The sequence below is a fragment of the Rhipicephalus microplus genome, chromosome 3 (assembly GCF_043290135.1).
Source record: "Rhipicephalus microplus isolate Deutch F79 chromosome 3, USDA_Rmic, whole genome shotgun sequence".
Classification (NCBI taxonomy): Eukaryota; Metazoa; Arthropoda; class Arachnida; order Ixodida; family Ixodidae; genus Rhipicephalus; species Rhipicephalus microplus.
Genome location: NC_134702.1, coordinates 178,946,912 through 178,964,393, shown reverse-complemented (window position 1 = coordinate 178,964,393; position 17,482 = coordinate 178,946,912). Strand labels below are relative to the sequence as shown.

The 17,482-nt window shown below is 44.3% G+C and overlaps 2 protein-coding genes across 4 annotated transcripts in view; both read left to right on the top strand.

Annotated features, from left to right (window-relative positions):
- LOC119169695 (uncharacterized) overlaps positions 1-8,079 on the top strand; it is a 28,316-nt gene extending 20,237 nt beyond the window's left edge. For 2 of the 3 annotated variants that reach the window (XM_075890588.1, XM_075890589.1), the window contains exon 5: positions 6,812-6,968. In XM_075890588.1, the coding sequence (XP_075746703.1) occupies positions 6,812-6,901 (90 nt within the window). In that variant the 3' untranslated portion in view covers positions 6,902-6,968. Of the gene's footprint in view, positions 1-6,811 lie in introns of all 3 variants that reach the window. The other variant, XM_037420727.2, reaches the window with a different exon arrangement.
- Positions 8,080-8,556: 477 nt separating this feature from the next.
- On the top strand, positions 8,557-17,237 carry LOC142804062 (zinc finger MYM-type protein 1-like). The gene has a single exon (XM_075890587.1). It carries the CDS (start codon positions 13,311-13,313, stop codon positions 15,981-15,983), a length of 2,673 nt encoding a protein of 890 aa, XP_075746702.1. The 5' UTR covers positions 8,557-13,310; the 3' UTR covers positions 15,984-17,237.
- Positions 17,238-17,482: the final 245 nt, after the last annotated feature.

Genomic DNA, 17,482 nt, shown 5'->3' with positions numbered 1-17,482 from the left:
GCGTTACGAGTTACCGCGTGGGTGATGCGTTATATAGGAAACCGACGAAAAGAAAGGAAAACAGGTTCGCTGACAGGAGAAGAATTGGACAAGGCAGAGTTTGTGCTGATAAAGCAGGAGCAGAAAACGCTACAAAATGCAGTGACACGAATATATGACAACATGAATCTGTACGGCACGAACATCTTCGAAGATGATCAAGGTGTCCTGAGAGTAAAAGGGAGGCTTCAGTGGAGTGATTTGAGCTTTGATGAGAAGCATCCTATTATTTTACCAAGAGAAAGTCACTTTTCAGAACTCCTAGTTCTAAACGCGCATCAAGTAACAATGCACGGTGGCGTTGCGGCAACATTGACACATCTAAGAACGAAGTTTTGGATTCTGCGTGCCCGACAGATGGTGAAATATGTGATAAAGAAATGCATCACATGTAAGAGATTCAATTCTAGACCAATGGCACAAGAAATTCCACCTCTACCAGCTGACAGGATTACACAGACGAGGCCATTCGACACTGTTGGTATAGACTTTGCTGGACCGCTAAATGCTCGAGAGGAGAAAGGCGGAAAAGTTACAAAGTTTTACATTGTGATATTTACGTGCGCAGTAACAAGAGCCATACAACTGGAGTTGGTCAAGAGGATGTCATCAGAAGCGTTTATACAAGCATTCCGAAGATTCGTAGCTAGAAGAGGATTGTGTACAACTATTTACAGTGATAATGCAAGAGCATTCAAAAAATCTGAGAAAGAGATGAACAAGATATTAAAGATGGAAGATGAAAGGGTTCAACAGTATACCAGTAACCTGAAAATAAAATGGAAGTTTATTGTAGAGTTAGCTCCATGGTGGGGAGGATTTTATGAAAGACTGATCAGAAGCTTTAAGACATCCATGGCAAAAACTATAGGTGCTCGACTTTTGGATGAAGAACTACGGACTGTGGTTGTTGAAGCAGAAGGAGTACTTAACAACCGGCCTCTCACTTATGTGTATGACGATCCTAACGAGCCACAACCCATCACACCGGCGGACGTTATAGGAGGCAGGCAAGCAATGAACAAGCAGGAAGAAAACAGACTCGGAGAATACAGTTTGCTGAATTACTGGAGTGCAAGAAAACAGGCTATGATAACATGATGGACCAGATGGAAAAAGGAGTACCTGAGGGAGCTTAAGTGTGCCAGCAGAAAAACAGAGTGTCACGCAAATGTACAAGAAGGAGATGTACTTCTGCTTGGAGAAGCGCGAAAAAGAACTCGGTGGAAACTCTGCAAGATGGAAAAGATTTTTCCAGGCAAGGATGGACTAGTGAGAACATGCTTGCTTCGTACACCTGAAGGAAAATTAGTCAAGAGGCCGATTCAACTGTTGTATTCGCTCGAAGGTTGCTTCGGTTGAATCTGGCCGGCGGGAAGATGTAGAAAACAGATTGAAGATGGAGCTCGGAGGCGAGGAAGAAGAAGCAGCCAGGGTCACGCTCTGCACATTTTTTTCTTTCTGTTCTGTCAACAATAAACCGAAGACGTATCGGTTATGCGGTCTCTCTGGTCCTTCTGAAACATTCTGTAATGAAAAGAAACTTTGCAAGCGAAATATCGAATTGATGTGTTAGCTTCACAATTCGACCGTTTGAGCAGTAATAATTATCACAAATTTATGCCAGCTAATCAATAGATAGCTGTTACTAGAAGTCGGGAAAAATTAATTCTACAAAAATTATTCACCAAGGTCCGCCGCATGTATAAAGTGTGCAGGTGGCTTTCACAGCCAGTTTCCAGCCGTTTTGGTTTTGCTTGTATCCTTATATCAGACACAGGGTCACATCTAGCGTCACTAGTCGCTCCTATTACGCGGCCGTCACGCGCACATGGGTGCGCATCAGCGCTGCAAAAGACATGTGCTGCTTGACACTGTCTTGCGACCTCGCCTGAATTGAGTGAGAACGAGCTGAGATTGCGTGGATGACAGCACCTCAGCTTCAAGTTTTATGGCAACGATGTTTTGCATCCACCTGAGACATCCGTAGCCGTTCATGGGTTTGTTTTGTTTACATCCTCAAGCTATCTCGTCCGCACGAGTGCATATAGCTTCTGACCTTTGTGCATAATTTTATAGTTACTCAGGTTACGTGCGTGGTCCACACTTCGCTAGGGCGCGGTGCGGTGGCACTGGCTGCAGAGCTTCTCCTAACAGCAAGAAGGCCTCCAGAGCACATTTTGGCCCTGACTATGGAGCAGTGGGAGACATTTTAGAACTCCGTGCGATATTGTCCTTTTTTTATTACGATATGCGCAAAGATGCAAATGAATATGCTTGGATGCATATATTGGAACGCCAACCTACGCGGAGTGAGGTGGTTCATGGGAAGAGGTGACGCTAGATGAAATAGTTGTACATCTCATATATAGAGGGATTATTCACGTCACAGGTATTTATCTATATTGGAACACCTTGATCCTCTTATCTCAAGACTACAAACATTTACTGAGAAGATTGTACGAGTACACTTGTGGCTCACGAAAAACCATGCAGTGCTTCACCGCATGGCATGAGCAATGAAGAAGCACCTCAGTTCTGATTTTCTTTGTCTATGTGAAGATGAAAATTTTGTACAATAATTATTCTTACACTGTTCCCGGGTCATTTATCTACAAAATGTATATTTTGAATTTTCTTTGTGTTGAATATTTTTACATATATAGTGTGTTTTATTCCACTCTTTACCAGTTGGTGACGAATAATTTCACATTTTTCACATTTTTATTCATTCTAAAATATTTTTGTTGCTCTACAACATATATTTTTTGGGTAGAGCATTTAAATCCGCGAAGTTTACCGTGCTGCAATGCGTGCTGGAGTACTTTTCGAACTGGCAAGAACGAGCTTTCCGAGACATGAAAAACAATCATCCTCGCACGGTAACAAAAGAGTTAAAGCACTAGCAGCACGGGTGAGGAAACCGCGGCACTTCATATAGAGGTGGCAAAGGCAGGAAAGTTTAAAAGAACATCATGGACTTTTTTCAGCAAAATGTAGTTGACTCCAATAAAGTTCTTGTTCAGCTTCATGATCAGCTTTAACTTGTTTTTTGTTAATATGAATTCGTGATGATACCAATATTTTGTGTGCTCCCTTAGAATTTGTATTATCTATATTCTACTGTAATGAATTCGCAACTATTTAGGGACATTTTTGCATTTCCAATTTATTTGGAAGACTTTATTTATTTGAATTGAGCTGTGCAAGCACATTATAATTATAGGCTTCACTAATGCCAAATGAAGCATAGTTTCGCTCGTCTTTTCGGCCGCACCCAAGCCTTCAACACATCTGCGGTAACACATGTCACAGCTCAGTGGAATGATCTCTCTGATGATGTAGTGTCCATTCGTGATCATGCAACATCTTGAAATAAAATATCAATAATTTACAATTGTGATTTTTCAAAGTGAATTTTATGAAATTGCATTTCCACATAGTATAATGACATGTTGACCCATTCGAATATGTATAATGCATGTTAAGTGTCTTATTATTACAGTGCTAGACCTCTGTTATCTTTCGCATTCTGCAGTTGTACAATACCTAGTTTTTTCAATCTATTTTGTTTTGTGTTCTAGCTATAAAAAAATTATTGTATTGCTTCCCTCACATAATACTACTGCACAAAACCACTGTAGGTGTGCGTAGATAAAACCGTCAAACTTTTTATAAAACTACCACTTTTGAGCTCTTCTGAGGTGCAGTAGCACAGACACCGATCATCGCAGAAAACTTTTGCAGCTGGTAGCTACGAAGTTCATCAAGCCCCTTTTCAGCAACTATGCGCTTAACACAATTGACAGACATGCCACTGTCAAGCTGCTGCAGCAAAATCTATTTTCAGGAAAAGTTCTAAAAATGTAGACTCGTATGTACATTCATACAGCTACTGAATATTTCTCGGTCAATACATTTTAGTAGTTTTGATGCTATGACACACTGACAGCCGTCTTATTTAAAAAATCATAGTGCTCAATTCTCACAAAGATAATCGAGTTCATCAAGCCTGGCCGTATTTATCCCCCAACATCTTCGTGGTGCTGTGATCAAAAGCTTCATCTTGCTGATGTACTTCCATTGCACTCTACCTGGAAACAACTGGCTGTGCTTACTAGCGCACGTGTGACTCGCGCCAGACGTAAGAACCAGTGCCGTCGCTAAGGGATGGCACTCTCCATCAGCGCCACACGGGTTAAGAAACTCAACCAGCTCTAGAATTTTTATGCATTGCAGTGGTGAAGTTCTTCCCATCACAAGCTGAAAAGTAAGATGGCGAACAGAGCGACGGCGCCATCCGTATCGACCCCATACTCGACTCTGATAAGTAATTCAGAGGGATATCCAATCGGGTTTCCCATTCAAGATAACCCCGTTAAATTATTTTTCAAGAACAGGAGCCGTTAAGTTCAAGTACAAGTAGATACACACACAGCTTGCAATAAACAGCAGATCTCACCTCTGCAGGACATTTAAACACAATTTTGCATCTATCATTCCAACGGCTACCAAAGCACAACGAACGCACCCCGTGAAGTGCTGCTTTGTTTCACCACTGCGCTTGCGAGCATTTCGCCCACGCCCCACATTTCCACTCCCATTGGAAGTGGGCTAGGCAACGAGTGCTCTCACATATTTCTGGCGAACTGCATGAACTGAGATGCCCTGCCACGGTGGTCTGGTGGCTAAGCTTCCTGACCCGCAGGTCGCGGAATCGAATCCCGGCTGGGGTGGCTGCATTTTAGATGGAGGCAAAAATGCTGTAGGCCCGTGTGCTTAGATTTGGGTGCACGTTAAAGAACCCCAGGTTGTCGAAATTTCCGCAGCCCTTCACTACAGTGTCTCAAAATCATATGGTGGTATTGGAATGTTAAACCCTACATATTAATCAATGCACGAACTGAAGTATTAACCACCACCGCAATGGGAAAAGAAGCGACACGGCGAGCATTTAGTAAAGCATGCATTGACACGAGATGAATGCGCTGTTCTCTGGATGTTGTCGGTGGCTCGCAACTTCAGTGTGCTCGTAGATTTTTTTGTTCTGTGCGTTTCAACGCTCGCTGCAACTGTGACGAGAAAGGCAACTGCATCGTAAGGTACGCGCGATTTAATGAGCAAGGCAACCTAAGTACAGGAACTCGTACTTACCAGTCAATCCTAGCTCGTTTCCTATTTTATTCCACAAGTCGTCCCTTAGCAAGCTGTCCTTGTGCTTGGGGTGGCGTTTGTCGTATAGGACGGAGTGGTTGTGCACCAATTCAATGAGCATTACTGCTAAGTGCACTTCACTTCTTCGTGACATGACGAGCGGGTCATACTGGGTCATCATTTTTTCAAGTTCCTTGGCTAGCGCTCCTATTGGTTCACTGCGAGCTGATTCGGCTGCAGACGCCGCAAACATCCGTCTAAGAGCGATCGGTGCGGAGAGGGCCCTTTCGGCGGCGCCATCGAATTGGATTCGGCGCACTATCAAAGGCCGGAATGCTCAAGGTGAATGAGTATCTTTAAAGCCATTTGTCTCTTTCCATTTAGCATCAGAATGGCATCTAAATAAGATTCCGTTATTTGGTGTCTATACTCTGTTTAAGAAGTTGCCTTCAGCACTGTGGAAGCTACAGGGCCCTTAGCCTATAGGATAGTTGATTAGCCCCTCCACATGTATTCATCCATGCCGTGTCGTCTGCTCACAGTCTTCACAGCGTCTGCTTGCTGAATTGTCTTTGCACGCTCATTGCATGCAAGAAGGGTGGTGTAAAATCTTTAAAGATTAAGTAAAACTATCAACAAGCTATTACATTTCAACTTCAGAAAGTTTGGTGCCTTAAAAATAGGATTTGTGGCTCTACCGAAGATCGGTAGACGTTCATGCCAGCAGATAACTTCACTTTGTGGCTCTCCAATGCTGTTCGTGGCTCTGACTTGACTGCTTCTCTGTCGACACATTCCTTCCCATTTCTCACTGCAATGCTTCTTTTCTATCGTTTTTCTTTTCACCGAAGGAGCATCCGACGCACTCGGAATGCTGTGCGAGGTTGCATGTCCGATATTTGGAGATGCAGCATTCTTGGTCTGGCGACACAGCCCAGGCCCTGGCCTCGGCGCGTTAGGCTTATCAGATATGGATACGCAAGTAGTATATCTCGCTGATAACGACAAAACATACCTGATGCTTCATCCTCAGAGTAAGATAAAACGAATCAATGGCTGATTTCAACATTTATTTGTTGATGTTATCACTGTGGGTGTTTAGCAAGAGCAAGTTTGAATCTAAGCGGGCGGTCGCCTCTGCATAGATGCTGCAGTGTTGATTTGTAACCATGGTTACCGCGGGTAACCGACACAAATAATTGAATTTGTAGAAAATAAATGCAATGAAGAAAAACATATCGCGTATCGATGTGGCGTAACACATACCAAACAAAAGCCAATTTTAGACAATCCTGCCAATTTCAAGGCATTTATATCTGGGACTATATTCCACTGTGTAAGCGTGTGGCTTTCTTACACCCCGTAGCTTTGTTAGTGCGGATCTAAAGTGGTGAAATGAAGTATAGCTCTCTATTCATGTGCAGCAAGTTTAAAATTTTTGTGAAATGTGACGTGTTGCGGTAATGAGAGTAGCTTTGCTTCTGGTGAAAAGTGACCATCTACCTCACTTACAAGCAGAGAAACCATCGGCTGTGTATTCTGTGCTGCTTCAGTCCAGCTGCATGTAGTGTGCGACACATAATTTGCATAGCCTTTTTGTTATCTCCATTCGTTGCAGGACTCTTGTCTTCTGCGGCCCTGCAGAAGCCTTCTTCATTGGCGGATGTACGAAGTCAACTGCATGCCTGCTCACAGTGCACCTATGTGACCCTGGACAAGTCAACTATGATCAGGCACCTTCAGAAACATATGGGCGAGCCCGCCTTCCAGTGCCACTTGTGTCCAGCTGCATTCACTTACAATTCAAAGTTGGTATTGCATGTGCGCACCCACACAGGAGAACGTCCCTTTTCCTGTGTACACTGCAAAGCGTCCTTTAAGCAGGAAAGGCACCTCGTAAAACACATCCGCACTCACACAGGAGAGCGTCCCTTTTCCTGTGTAGACTGCAAAGCGTCCTTTAAGCTGAAAAAGCACCTCGTGAGTCACATCAGCACTCATACAAGAGAGCGTCCCTTTTCTTGTATAGACTGTAATGCATCATTTAAACGAAAATATGACCTTAAGGCACATATGAATTTTCACACAGGAAATTACCCCTTCTCTTGTGCCCACTGCAATGCATCCTTTGTACGGAAATGCTACCTTGTGAGCAGTGGCGTAACTAGGGGGGGGCAAGGGGGTACAAGTGCCCCGGGCGCCACTAGGGAGGGGGCGCCAAGCCGAGTCCTCGGGTTGGCGCCCCCTGGAAAGGTTGTCAATGTTTTTTTCCGTAAAACCGCCTGGAAGGGGGGAGGGGCGAGGTTGTAATGTACGACTGGAAGTGGGGATGGTGGTGAAGGAAAGGGTTGCCGCAATGGCTTTTGCATCGGGAAAAGGATCCTCTATTTTCATTTTGCTGCGCTACCTCCGTGCCTTCCCATGACCCTCGGCTAAGCTTTGTTTTGTGCTCCGCAGCACTGGGTTAGATGAGTTTCAGCGAACCCCACCAGCCTCCCAAACCACTTACTGAAAGCTTCCCTGAAACCAACCACGTACGTAAACAAAATAAAATAAAAAAGTTCGAATGCACCTTTTTTGAGTAAGAACAGAAAACTCCAACGAAATAGCCGATCGTCCAACGACTAATCGTCCACGCAGCGGCGGAAGGAAGGGCGAATATAATCCGTGACCTCGGCACCAAAGGCTAAACAAAGGCGTTTATTCGCAGAGTTCTCTGGAGGAAAGACGGAGAAAGCGTGACACGACGGCGACGTTTGTTGATTCCCTGCATCGCGGGCGCCAGCAAAGCAATAGAAGGGCGGGGGTCAACGTTTCCCACATGCCATCCACCGCCATGGGCAGGTTCATCCTTTGGCCCAAAGAACACGCACCTGCGAAAAAAGCGCAGAGCGTAGTGTACCCGACAGCATGTGCCGACTGCCCCGCTTCGTACGTTGGAGAAACCAAGAACTTCCCTGAAAGAATGCGGCCGCACAAGGATGACCTCCATCAATGGAACAGCGAACGGAGCGAAACGGCAGAACACTCCGACCAGTTTAACCCCCATACCAGACCCGAGGGCGCGGTGTCTAGCTGGTTGCTTTGTTTTGTACTCACCCTGCATTCCTTGGGATGCACAAATAGCGCGAAAGCTTAGGTACGAGAAACTTGGGCCTGGGAAGCGCCCGTGCCGTCAAGATTTTTGCAGTGTGGACTGGAAGAGAACAATGACGGGTAAGGGACTTCCGGAAGTTTGAATAAAAAAAGAAAAATACTATACAAAAACGCGGGCGTAGCTCATCGAAATCAGAACTGGTGGCCCTTGGCCTCCGAAATGGCCCGCCGCGCGCCAGTAGGCAATCGCGGAAGCCTACATTAGCGCTTTTAATGGGGGGGGGGGGGGGATTTTGCACGTTTGTAACACCAGATGTTCCTTGGTCCACACCTGTCGTCCCGTGTTGGCCACCAAAAATCATGGCGCGTGCCTCACCGACGCCAGCGTGCATGGGCAGACTATCTACGCGGAAAAGGCCCATTCTAACAGCGTGCTTCTTCTAGCAAAGTAGATGCGCAAATTGTGTAGTAGTAGTAAATTAATCAGCCTTGCTCGCTCAGGAGCGTGAAGGCCGCCCACAACGCTACATATAAAATTTTTGAAAATATTTTTTTTTTACTTTTTGACCTTCGCACAAATAGTTTTCACCACCATGAGGAACTCAATAACCAGAAACGCAGCTGCCGTTGCATAGAGAAAGAAGCAAAATTTGTTTTCAAGACAGAGTTGATGGGTCTTATCAACTTTGTAGCAACTGTTATGTAGCAACTATCATAAAATGTCGCATAGTGAGACATTTTGCGAAAGTACTTTGCTTCATTTTACAAGTTTCATAGAATGTTACTTTATTGTTATTCAGTAAATTTCTACATACACGAAATTCATGCTCGAAATTTCTTCTTTGTAACGGTAATATTTGTCTGTTACATCTTCATGAACTTTCGAGAACGACGAGTTGTGAAACTAGTCCCTCCGTGTTGAATATGTTCTATATTTTTTGCCTCCTAAAGTTATATAGGCGCTTAAAAAGAAAACAAGGTTCCTTTTCGGGCTGCTTGGTGAGATGGGCATAAAATATAAAATATTCAATCAAATCGAAAATACTAATTTTCAGATCCGTGTCGATCTCTCATGGAATCACCCGTCTACGATAACAATGGTTAGGAGACAAACTGCGGACATGTCTGCCGTGTAGCTAGCATACCTGTAACCGTGGTTAGCCGTAGTGCTCGTGTGACAGAGGTATTAGTGGGCTTTAGTTGAAACTGGGGTATGCCAATCAAAGTACCAAGTAAAAAAACTTTTTTGCGCTACAAGAAAAATTCGAAGTTTTGCATCTCGCATTCTCTTTAAGGCCCTTCTTCCTGCCATGTACTCGCACCTAATGTTGGATCGCGAGTCTGCGAAATTCCGCTGAGGCAGACTGTCGATCGGCAGCGCACCTGTAGGCCGGTTGAAGTTACCGGCTGTCTCCTCGATGGGCCAGGATTCCACAAAAAGCTGCTTATAGTAATCGACCTCTAAGTAGACCACGCGGGAATTGTCAAATTCGATGCGGTTGTCGTTCACCACGCTGTGCTCAGGCAGCTCAGCGAGTGTATTCCTTTTTCACTGAAACTTGCACATGTCGTTTTTATGTTGCCTCAGACTCTCGGGGAAGTTCCCCAGCTGCATCGCCCGCGAAGGGAGCGTAACTATGAGCACGTGCATACCTGCGAAGTTCAAGTATTCTGAAAAAGGTGGGGGGGAGGGATTGCGCCGATTTATCTCCCCCCCCTCTTTTTGCGCCCAAAAGAAAACTGCGGGATCAATTAAATGCAATCTTGCTTTCGTGGCGAGATGTCGCTTTAAGGTATAAAGTCTGCAACCCCCTCCATCGCGGCAATAGCTAAAGCCGCGGCGAAGCAGCGGCCATTTGCACGTGTGGTGAAGTATATGATGCCGCTTTCTAACTCGCCGAGAGCAATCACATGAATGTGTGATTAGAAAGAAAAGGAAAAGGCACGTAATTTCTGCAGCCCTATAGGGAGCACGGCGCAGTGCCCTTCGTGACGACACCGCTTCAACACCGACAGAGTAAGGGCGCGAGAAATTGACCATTTGCAGAAATCTGCAAGGCGGCTTTCCTGCAAGGTTGTTTTCTAACCAAAAAGGAAAAAAAAAGAAAACTATCGTGCCCAGTCTGCTTTTCTCGCCCACTGTGCTTTTACCACTCCTATTCTAGTGAAGGCACGCGAGTGCGACAAAACGACTTTTTCCCCCAACAATTACTGTGTGGTTGTCCCACCTCTAACGAACCCTCACATCGCATGGAGGGCGAGGCACCTGTCGTTCGTAAAGAAGGGAGTGGGGGAAGGCAAAAGCACAATGAGTGAGAAAAGCAGTTTGCGAACGAGACCTTTTGGTTGGAAAACAACTTTGCAGGAAAGCCAGCTTGCTGATTTCCGCAAATGGTCAATTGTGTCTGCTTTTGTTTTGATGAATACCGGAGAGTTCATAAGTGAGAGTGGATCACGTGATTGTGAACAAACATTTGGTTATCGTTGATGCAGCCAATCAGTTGCCCTGTGTGTGTTACTTAGTAGGCCCTCTCACAGGGTGCCGCCATAGTCCTCTTTTCGCTTCCGTGCAACAGCCCAGGAAGGAGGGATTCCTATTGGTACATGCCCTTGGAGGCGTGGTCTTGGTGTTATAAAACTACAATGTTAGGGGTTATGGGTCGATCCAGAGAAGCGAGAAACGAGGGTCAGTCAACCGAACGAGAGTGGTCAATGAGACGTACATTCGCGAGTTAAATTGTTTAGCTACCCCAGAAGCTCCACAGGCATTGAATATTGAGTCTCCGGACCGAACAAGATATCCTAGAGGCAGGCCACAACCAGTCGCTACATGACTCCATTCCTGCAAACCCCGAGTTGAAATCCCAGCTCACTTCTCCAGAGTTTGTCACCACGACGAGGGACGTCTTCGCAATAGAACTTCTGCCTAGGTGTGAGTATTTTTTACCTATGTTATTCTTTTGCACATGGATTATTACCACTACGTTGACACAAACTGCTGAGAGTATAAAGGTGTTATTCTCGGGAAAATATACAGGTTGTCCCAACTATCATAAAACCCGATTAAAAAAATGAGTAACTCCGTTACGCGAAGCAAACCTAGTGTACATTGTTCCTAGTAATTTGGAGCAACCACTTATAATTCATTCATGCATGAGAATAAATTAATGAGTAATCAAAGTATTTATAATTCCGCAAGTACTCACCTGATTATATTCATTGGAGGGCATGTTTAGTTCAATTACTGTACAGCTTGAAGCTTAGAATATACTTACACATTTAGTTTCTCATATATGTATGCATAAAGTGTTATATATGTAGCCATTGATGAGGCTATTCATGTACGATAGTTTGTATGTATGTTCCCCTATGGAACGCCGGTGTCTCCACTACTATTGCTCTTTTTTATTGTAAATGTGCTTGCAATGATTCGTATGCTATAAACACATTTTCAAATTAATTTTTTAATTTTTTTTTGTAGAAGCCATCGCCTAGTTCTTCGTAATGTTATGTTCTTGCATTTCTTATTCCAATGCAGTTGCGTTGTGTGACGAATGTACTGTGTGGTGCTAGAGGCCTAGTAAGGTGACTTATAACGTCGCCTTTAGTATCCTGCGCCACGACAATCATCTACTGTCAAACAAACGAATAAATAAATAAAGTAATTGAATGTTGAAATTACATCTAACTGCGCTATTTTCAACAACGTATTGCATCCACATTTTTTTTTTCCTGTTGATAAAGAAAGCCCACCAAATATGAAAAGTGACGCGTAACCAGACTGCTGCGTACATCAGGAAGCAGTACCCTCAAACAGGCTCAATGGGAGGTAGCCAGCGTCAAGAAATAGATGCAGAAAGAAAAAAAAAAATGTGCATGGCCCTTTGTGCCAATCCCCGGTCAAAGAAACACGCCGCTTTGAACTTACAGAGTCAGGCCGTAATCAGAACAGTGCTCCGGTCGCGTTATCAGTGGAACGGTTGACCGCTAGATATGAATAATTATAGTGACATACAGTTGAGCGAAAGGAATTCCTGCAAACTTGCAACGCATGTTGGCGCGCCCTGAACACCCTTGTCAAAATGCGGAACGCTGCTGTTTTCAGCGGACAAGAGGCAAAGCGGTTGCTTGCTGCTCTTTTTTTTCTTCCTCAGGGGGGCGCGCAGTCATATGTTATTTTCTGATTTCGCAGGCTTTTTTTATTGGCCGCAAAAATGAGAGCGCAATCAATGCGTTGTTGAAAATGGCGCAGTTGGATGTCGTTCGAACTTGCTTACTTATGTCTAATTGTTATTTTGATAATTACGCGAGTACTTGTCGAGTTATGAATTGAATTGTGACAACTTACTTAAACTACTTGACGAAGAAATAGTGGTGCGTACTATAGTGCACTGTCCACTGGGAATAATATGTGCGAGGTTAGCTTTGCGTACTACCATTTCTCCTTTTTAAAATCATGCTTCATGATAGTTGAGGTTTTTCTACTTGAACAACGTTTTGAGCAGTTGGGTTAACCGCGAGTTAACATACATTTATGGATAGAAAACGGAGCTGTGAAATTGTAAATCCACCTTAATATCAGCAACAATTCTTATAACCAAGGCCGATGATGCCACCGCAGTGGATCATTTGCCGTCACCAACCTTAATCTGAGAATGTACGTATATTGCCGCGAACTATGCCTTCTCGTTTGTGAGACCAGCGTTATCTGTGTGAACGATGTTGGTGGAGAGGATACGGCAAGGTATAAGAACGCTTCCACTAAAAGCGCAGGGACATTCGTTTTCCGCCGTCGTCGACCGGTGGGCTGTTTCTTCACCACCTGTGTTCCTTATCATTTTTTTGCACTTTTGCCGAGCACAAGTTCGCTCTAATAGAACTAGCTTTCCGAAAAACTCTGAATCGTTCCTGGCTACATGACAATACACATACATTGTGTCTTCGGTGACAGCAAGTGTTCAGGCGACTGGCCGCATAGCTGCATTGCTTGATGGCTAAAAAGGCATCTGAATGTATAGTGAATGAACGGCTCAAGGATTTTTTATTTTTTTCAGCCAAGCAAAGCCATGGACCGGGTGACAAAAACAAAAAGAAAAGAGAGCGGAGCTGAAGGACGCAAGAGGAGAAGGCTACAGGCGCAGGAAGCTGAGAAGTCAAAAAAGTTTTTCGCGCCATTTTTTGAAAAACCTGGGGCAAGTACTTCATCATGTCCTTTGGAAGTAGCTCCATCTCCTGCCACTTCATTAATGTCCGTACAACTTGACGAAGGAGTCGTTCACGAAACTTCTAAACACAGTATGCTATGCGCAGACAATCCCGGGGATATTGCAGTAGAGGAGGAGGACAACGGAACCGACATTGGACTTCGGCTGGTTGAGCCTGTTGCTCTGAAGCTAAGCAAACTGGATTCCACGAAGCACCCTCAACCTATCATCTCAGAACTCGTTCAGAAGCATGACCTAGGTCTCTTAAAATTTGACACTGGTACTGGAAAAGCCGTTGTGTCTGACGCTGTACGAACGGAAATTGTTAAACTCGGGGCCATGTATTTCCAAAATCGGGAAGGACCTTTCTTGCCAACAAACAACCGATCAATGACTAAGAGTTGGTTTAAGAAGAAATTAGGTGATGGTCGTGGTGAAGAAGTCACCCGTTCGTGGCTGGCCTACTCTCCTGCCAAAAAGGCAGCATTTTGCATTTGTTGCCTCCTTTTTTCCCGCTCAGATCACCTATCATCTTTGGAACAAGAGGGGGGATTCACCAAATGGAAGGCACCCGAGAAGATCACCCTTCACGAGAATGCAAAGAATCACCGAATGTGTTTCTCACAGTGGAAAGAAATGGAAAGAAATTTGATGCATACTACGGGAATAATTGACGCTGACCTTCAGTCACAGATGGAGAAAGAAAAGCACAAGTGGCGTGAAATTTTGACGAGAGTCCTCCACTGCATAAAATTTCTTGCTACACAGAACTTGGCATTACGAGGGCATCGAGAGAGTTTTCAAACCAGCCGCGAGAACAATGTCGGAAATTTTCTTGGTCTTTTGAAGTTAATTGCCGTTTTTGACCCCGTTATGAAGCAACACCTCACATACGTTGAAAGTCATCCAGGGTCCACTTCGTACCTATCGCCTTCTGTACAGAATGAATTCATTCACATGATGGCTGTCACAGTTCGCGAGTCCTTGCTGCGAAAAATCCGTAAAGCCAAATATTATGGCATTATGTTTGACACCACTCCCGACCAGGCACACCGTGAGCAAATGTCAGAAGTTGTGCGATATGTGGAAGTTGACTTTGATAAAAAATCTGTTTATGTTCAGGAGTCCTTCCTCGGCTTTATCCATGTAAAGAACAAAGACGCCGAGAGCTTCGTTGACGTGATACTTGGCAAGCTGGAAGAGGACAGAATGAACTTACAGGACTGTCGGTCACAATGCTACGACAACGCTGCCGTGATGGCTGGACAAAAAAGTGGTGTCAGTCAAAGAATCGCGGAAAAAAACAAACTGGCAATCTTTGTAAACTGCGACAACCACTCACTGAACTTGGTTGGTGTACATGCTGCTAAGGAAGAAGCCATGATGATGACTTTTTTTGGGACCATCGAAGCACTTTACGTGTTTTTTTCTCGCTCAACGTATCGTTGGGAGAAATTAAAAAATGCAGTGCCTGTTGTTGTGAAATCAGAGTCTGAGACCAGATGGAGTGCAAGGGTCGAAGCAGTGAAGCCGGTCGGTAGATACCTTGAGAAGATACTTGAAGTTGTTCAGGAAATGTCAAATAATGACCAAGAAACGAGCGAGACGAAAAGTGATGCTGCACTACTGCAGAAGCGGATATTAAGTTATGATTTTTTGATTTTGCTGGGCTTTTGGAACAAGGTACTTGTTCGCATAGACCGTGTTCAAAAAAGACTGCAAGATCCTAAAATGAACTTTCACGATGCTGCCTTAGACATGAAAGCTCTCAGAGATCACTTTCATGAAGAAAGGGAAACTCTGGTAAGTGAGTCACTTGGTGAAGGGCTTCGTCTCTGTGAGACGTATGATGTCGACGTTGAAAGGCGTGCACGACGAAAAAAACAGATGCCTGGTGAAAAGTCGAAAGGAGAGGCGTTGACGGCTAAACAGGAAACAGAAAGGGTTATGAAATGCACACTCGATCGTCTTCATTCGGAAATCGACCAGAGGTTTACTCGCCTGCAGGACACCGACCTCAAGTTTGGCTTTCTGCTCGACATCAACAAGCTGTGCTACAGCGAAGACAAAAACGAACTAAAAACAAATTGCAACACATTTGGCAATTTCTACAGTTCCGACGTTAACGCGCAAGACCTCTATGAAGAGATTTTAGATTGTAGGCTGCTGCTTTCACGGCGTATTGACCAGACAGTATCAAGACCGGAGGAACTTCTTAAATTTATTGTGGAGTATGGTGATGATGGCGTATTCCCCAACCTTCGCGTCGCCCTTCAGATGATGTTAACCATTGGAGTTTCCATCGCTGGCTGTGAGAGGTCCTTCAGCAAGCTGAAGCTAATACTCTCCTATTTGCGTGCCACAATGGGCCAAGACAGACTTACTGACCTTGCGCTACTGAGTGTGGAAAGAGAAGAAACTGAAAAAACGAACTTTGACGTCATTATAGAACAGTTTGCTTCATCGAAAGCAAGGAAAGTGCAGCTCTAGTTTTTACGGAGTGTTCCAGTGTATAGTGCATTTTATATTTGTCTTAATATCCAAATGATGTAAATAAAGTGTTTTAAATAAAAAAACGGGTTTTTCTTGACAACAATTATTCACGATCAGCGTTACAGCACTGACGTCATAAAAGGCAACAATATGCGATAACAGGGAGACAACAGGGTTTGCCGGAACGAGTTTTTTAACGCATCATTAGCACTGATGAAAAAATGCAGGCATCATATGCAGATTTGGCGTACGCAATAATTAATTTTGAATGATACATTTCACGGTAATGTAGCGAGAAATGGTATGGACTATTTACATATGCCTAGTTCGTGATTCTATTTTCTGTGCTTATATGGATTTCATGAATTTCGCATATTTTAAGTAAAGCGAGATGACAAGAAGTGACCACCAAGGTCCATTTTTTGTTAAACTTTTTTTGCTACCATTGTGGACTTCTGGTGTGTTGTGTGATGCATGGACGTACAAGGCGGCTATAGTACACTGTAGTACAACAGCAAGAATAATAATAATAATAATAATAATAATAATAATAATAATAATAACAAACATTATCACGGGCATAATGAGGGGCGCGGAAATATATTTGCCCTGGGCGCCGTCCTATCTAGTTACGCCACTGCTTGTGAGGCACATCGGCACTCACACAGGAGAGCGTCCTTTTTCATGTGCCCACTGCAATGCATCATTTAGGACGAAAAGCCACCTCGTGGAACATATCCGCACACATACAGGAGAGCGCCCCTTTCGGTGTGTCCAATGCAATAGATCGTTTATGGCTAAACGCCGCCTAATTGAGCATATACGCACTCACACGGGAGACCGTCCCTTTTCCTGTGTACACTGCAAAGCATCCTTCAAGCAACAAGGGCACCTCGTGAAGCACATCCGCATTCACACAGGAGAGCGTCCCTTTTCTTGTGTAGACTGCAAAGCATCGTTCAAGCAGAAATGGAACCTAGTGAAACACATCCGCACTCACACCAGGTAGCGTCCCTTTCTCTTGTGTACATTGCAGTGCATCATTTGGGACTAATATGCATTCTCACACAGAAGAATGCTCTCCTTCTCCTGTGCCCACTGTAATGCACCCTTTTTCGCGGAAATAGGAACATCTTGATGCAACATCCACGCTCACACAGAAGAGTGTCTTTTTTCATGTGTCCACTAAAATGCATTCTTTATGATTAAATGCCGCCTCATTGAGCACATATGCACTCACATCGAAGCATCCGTTCTGATGTGTCCATTCCAAGGCATATTTTTTGTCTAGAACCAGCCTTGTGAAACGCATCCATGTTCACCGGGAGAGTGTCCCTACGCCTGTGTCCACTGCAATGCATCTCAAGAAAATACAACCTCAGAGACCACATGTCCCGTTGACATGGTAGAAACAAATCGTAAATGTGAGGGTTGTACTGGCTATGAAAGGAAGACAGGCATGGTAGGGATGGAGAGCTCGTTGATTAGAGGAGGAG

Coding starts and splice junctions, on each gene's coding strand:
- LOC142804062 (XM_075890587.1), top strand. CDS start 13,311: ATGAACGGCTCAAGGATTTTTTATTTTTTTCAGCCAAGCAAAGCCATG.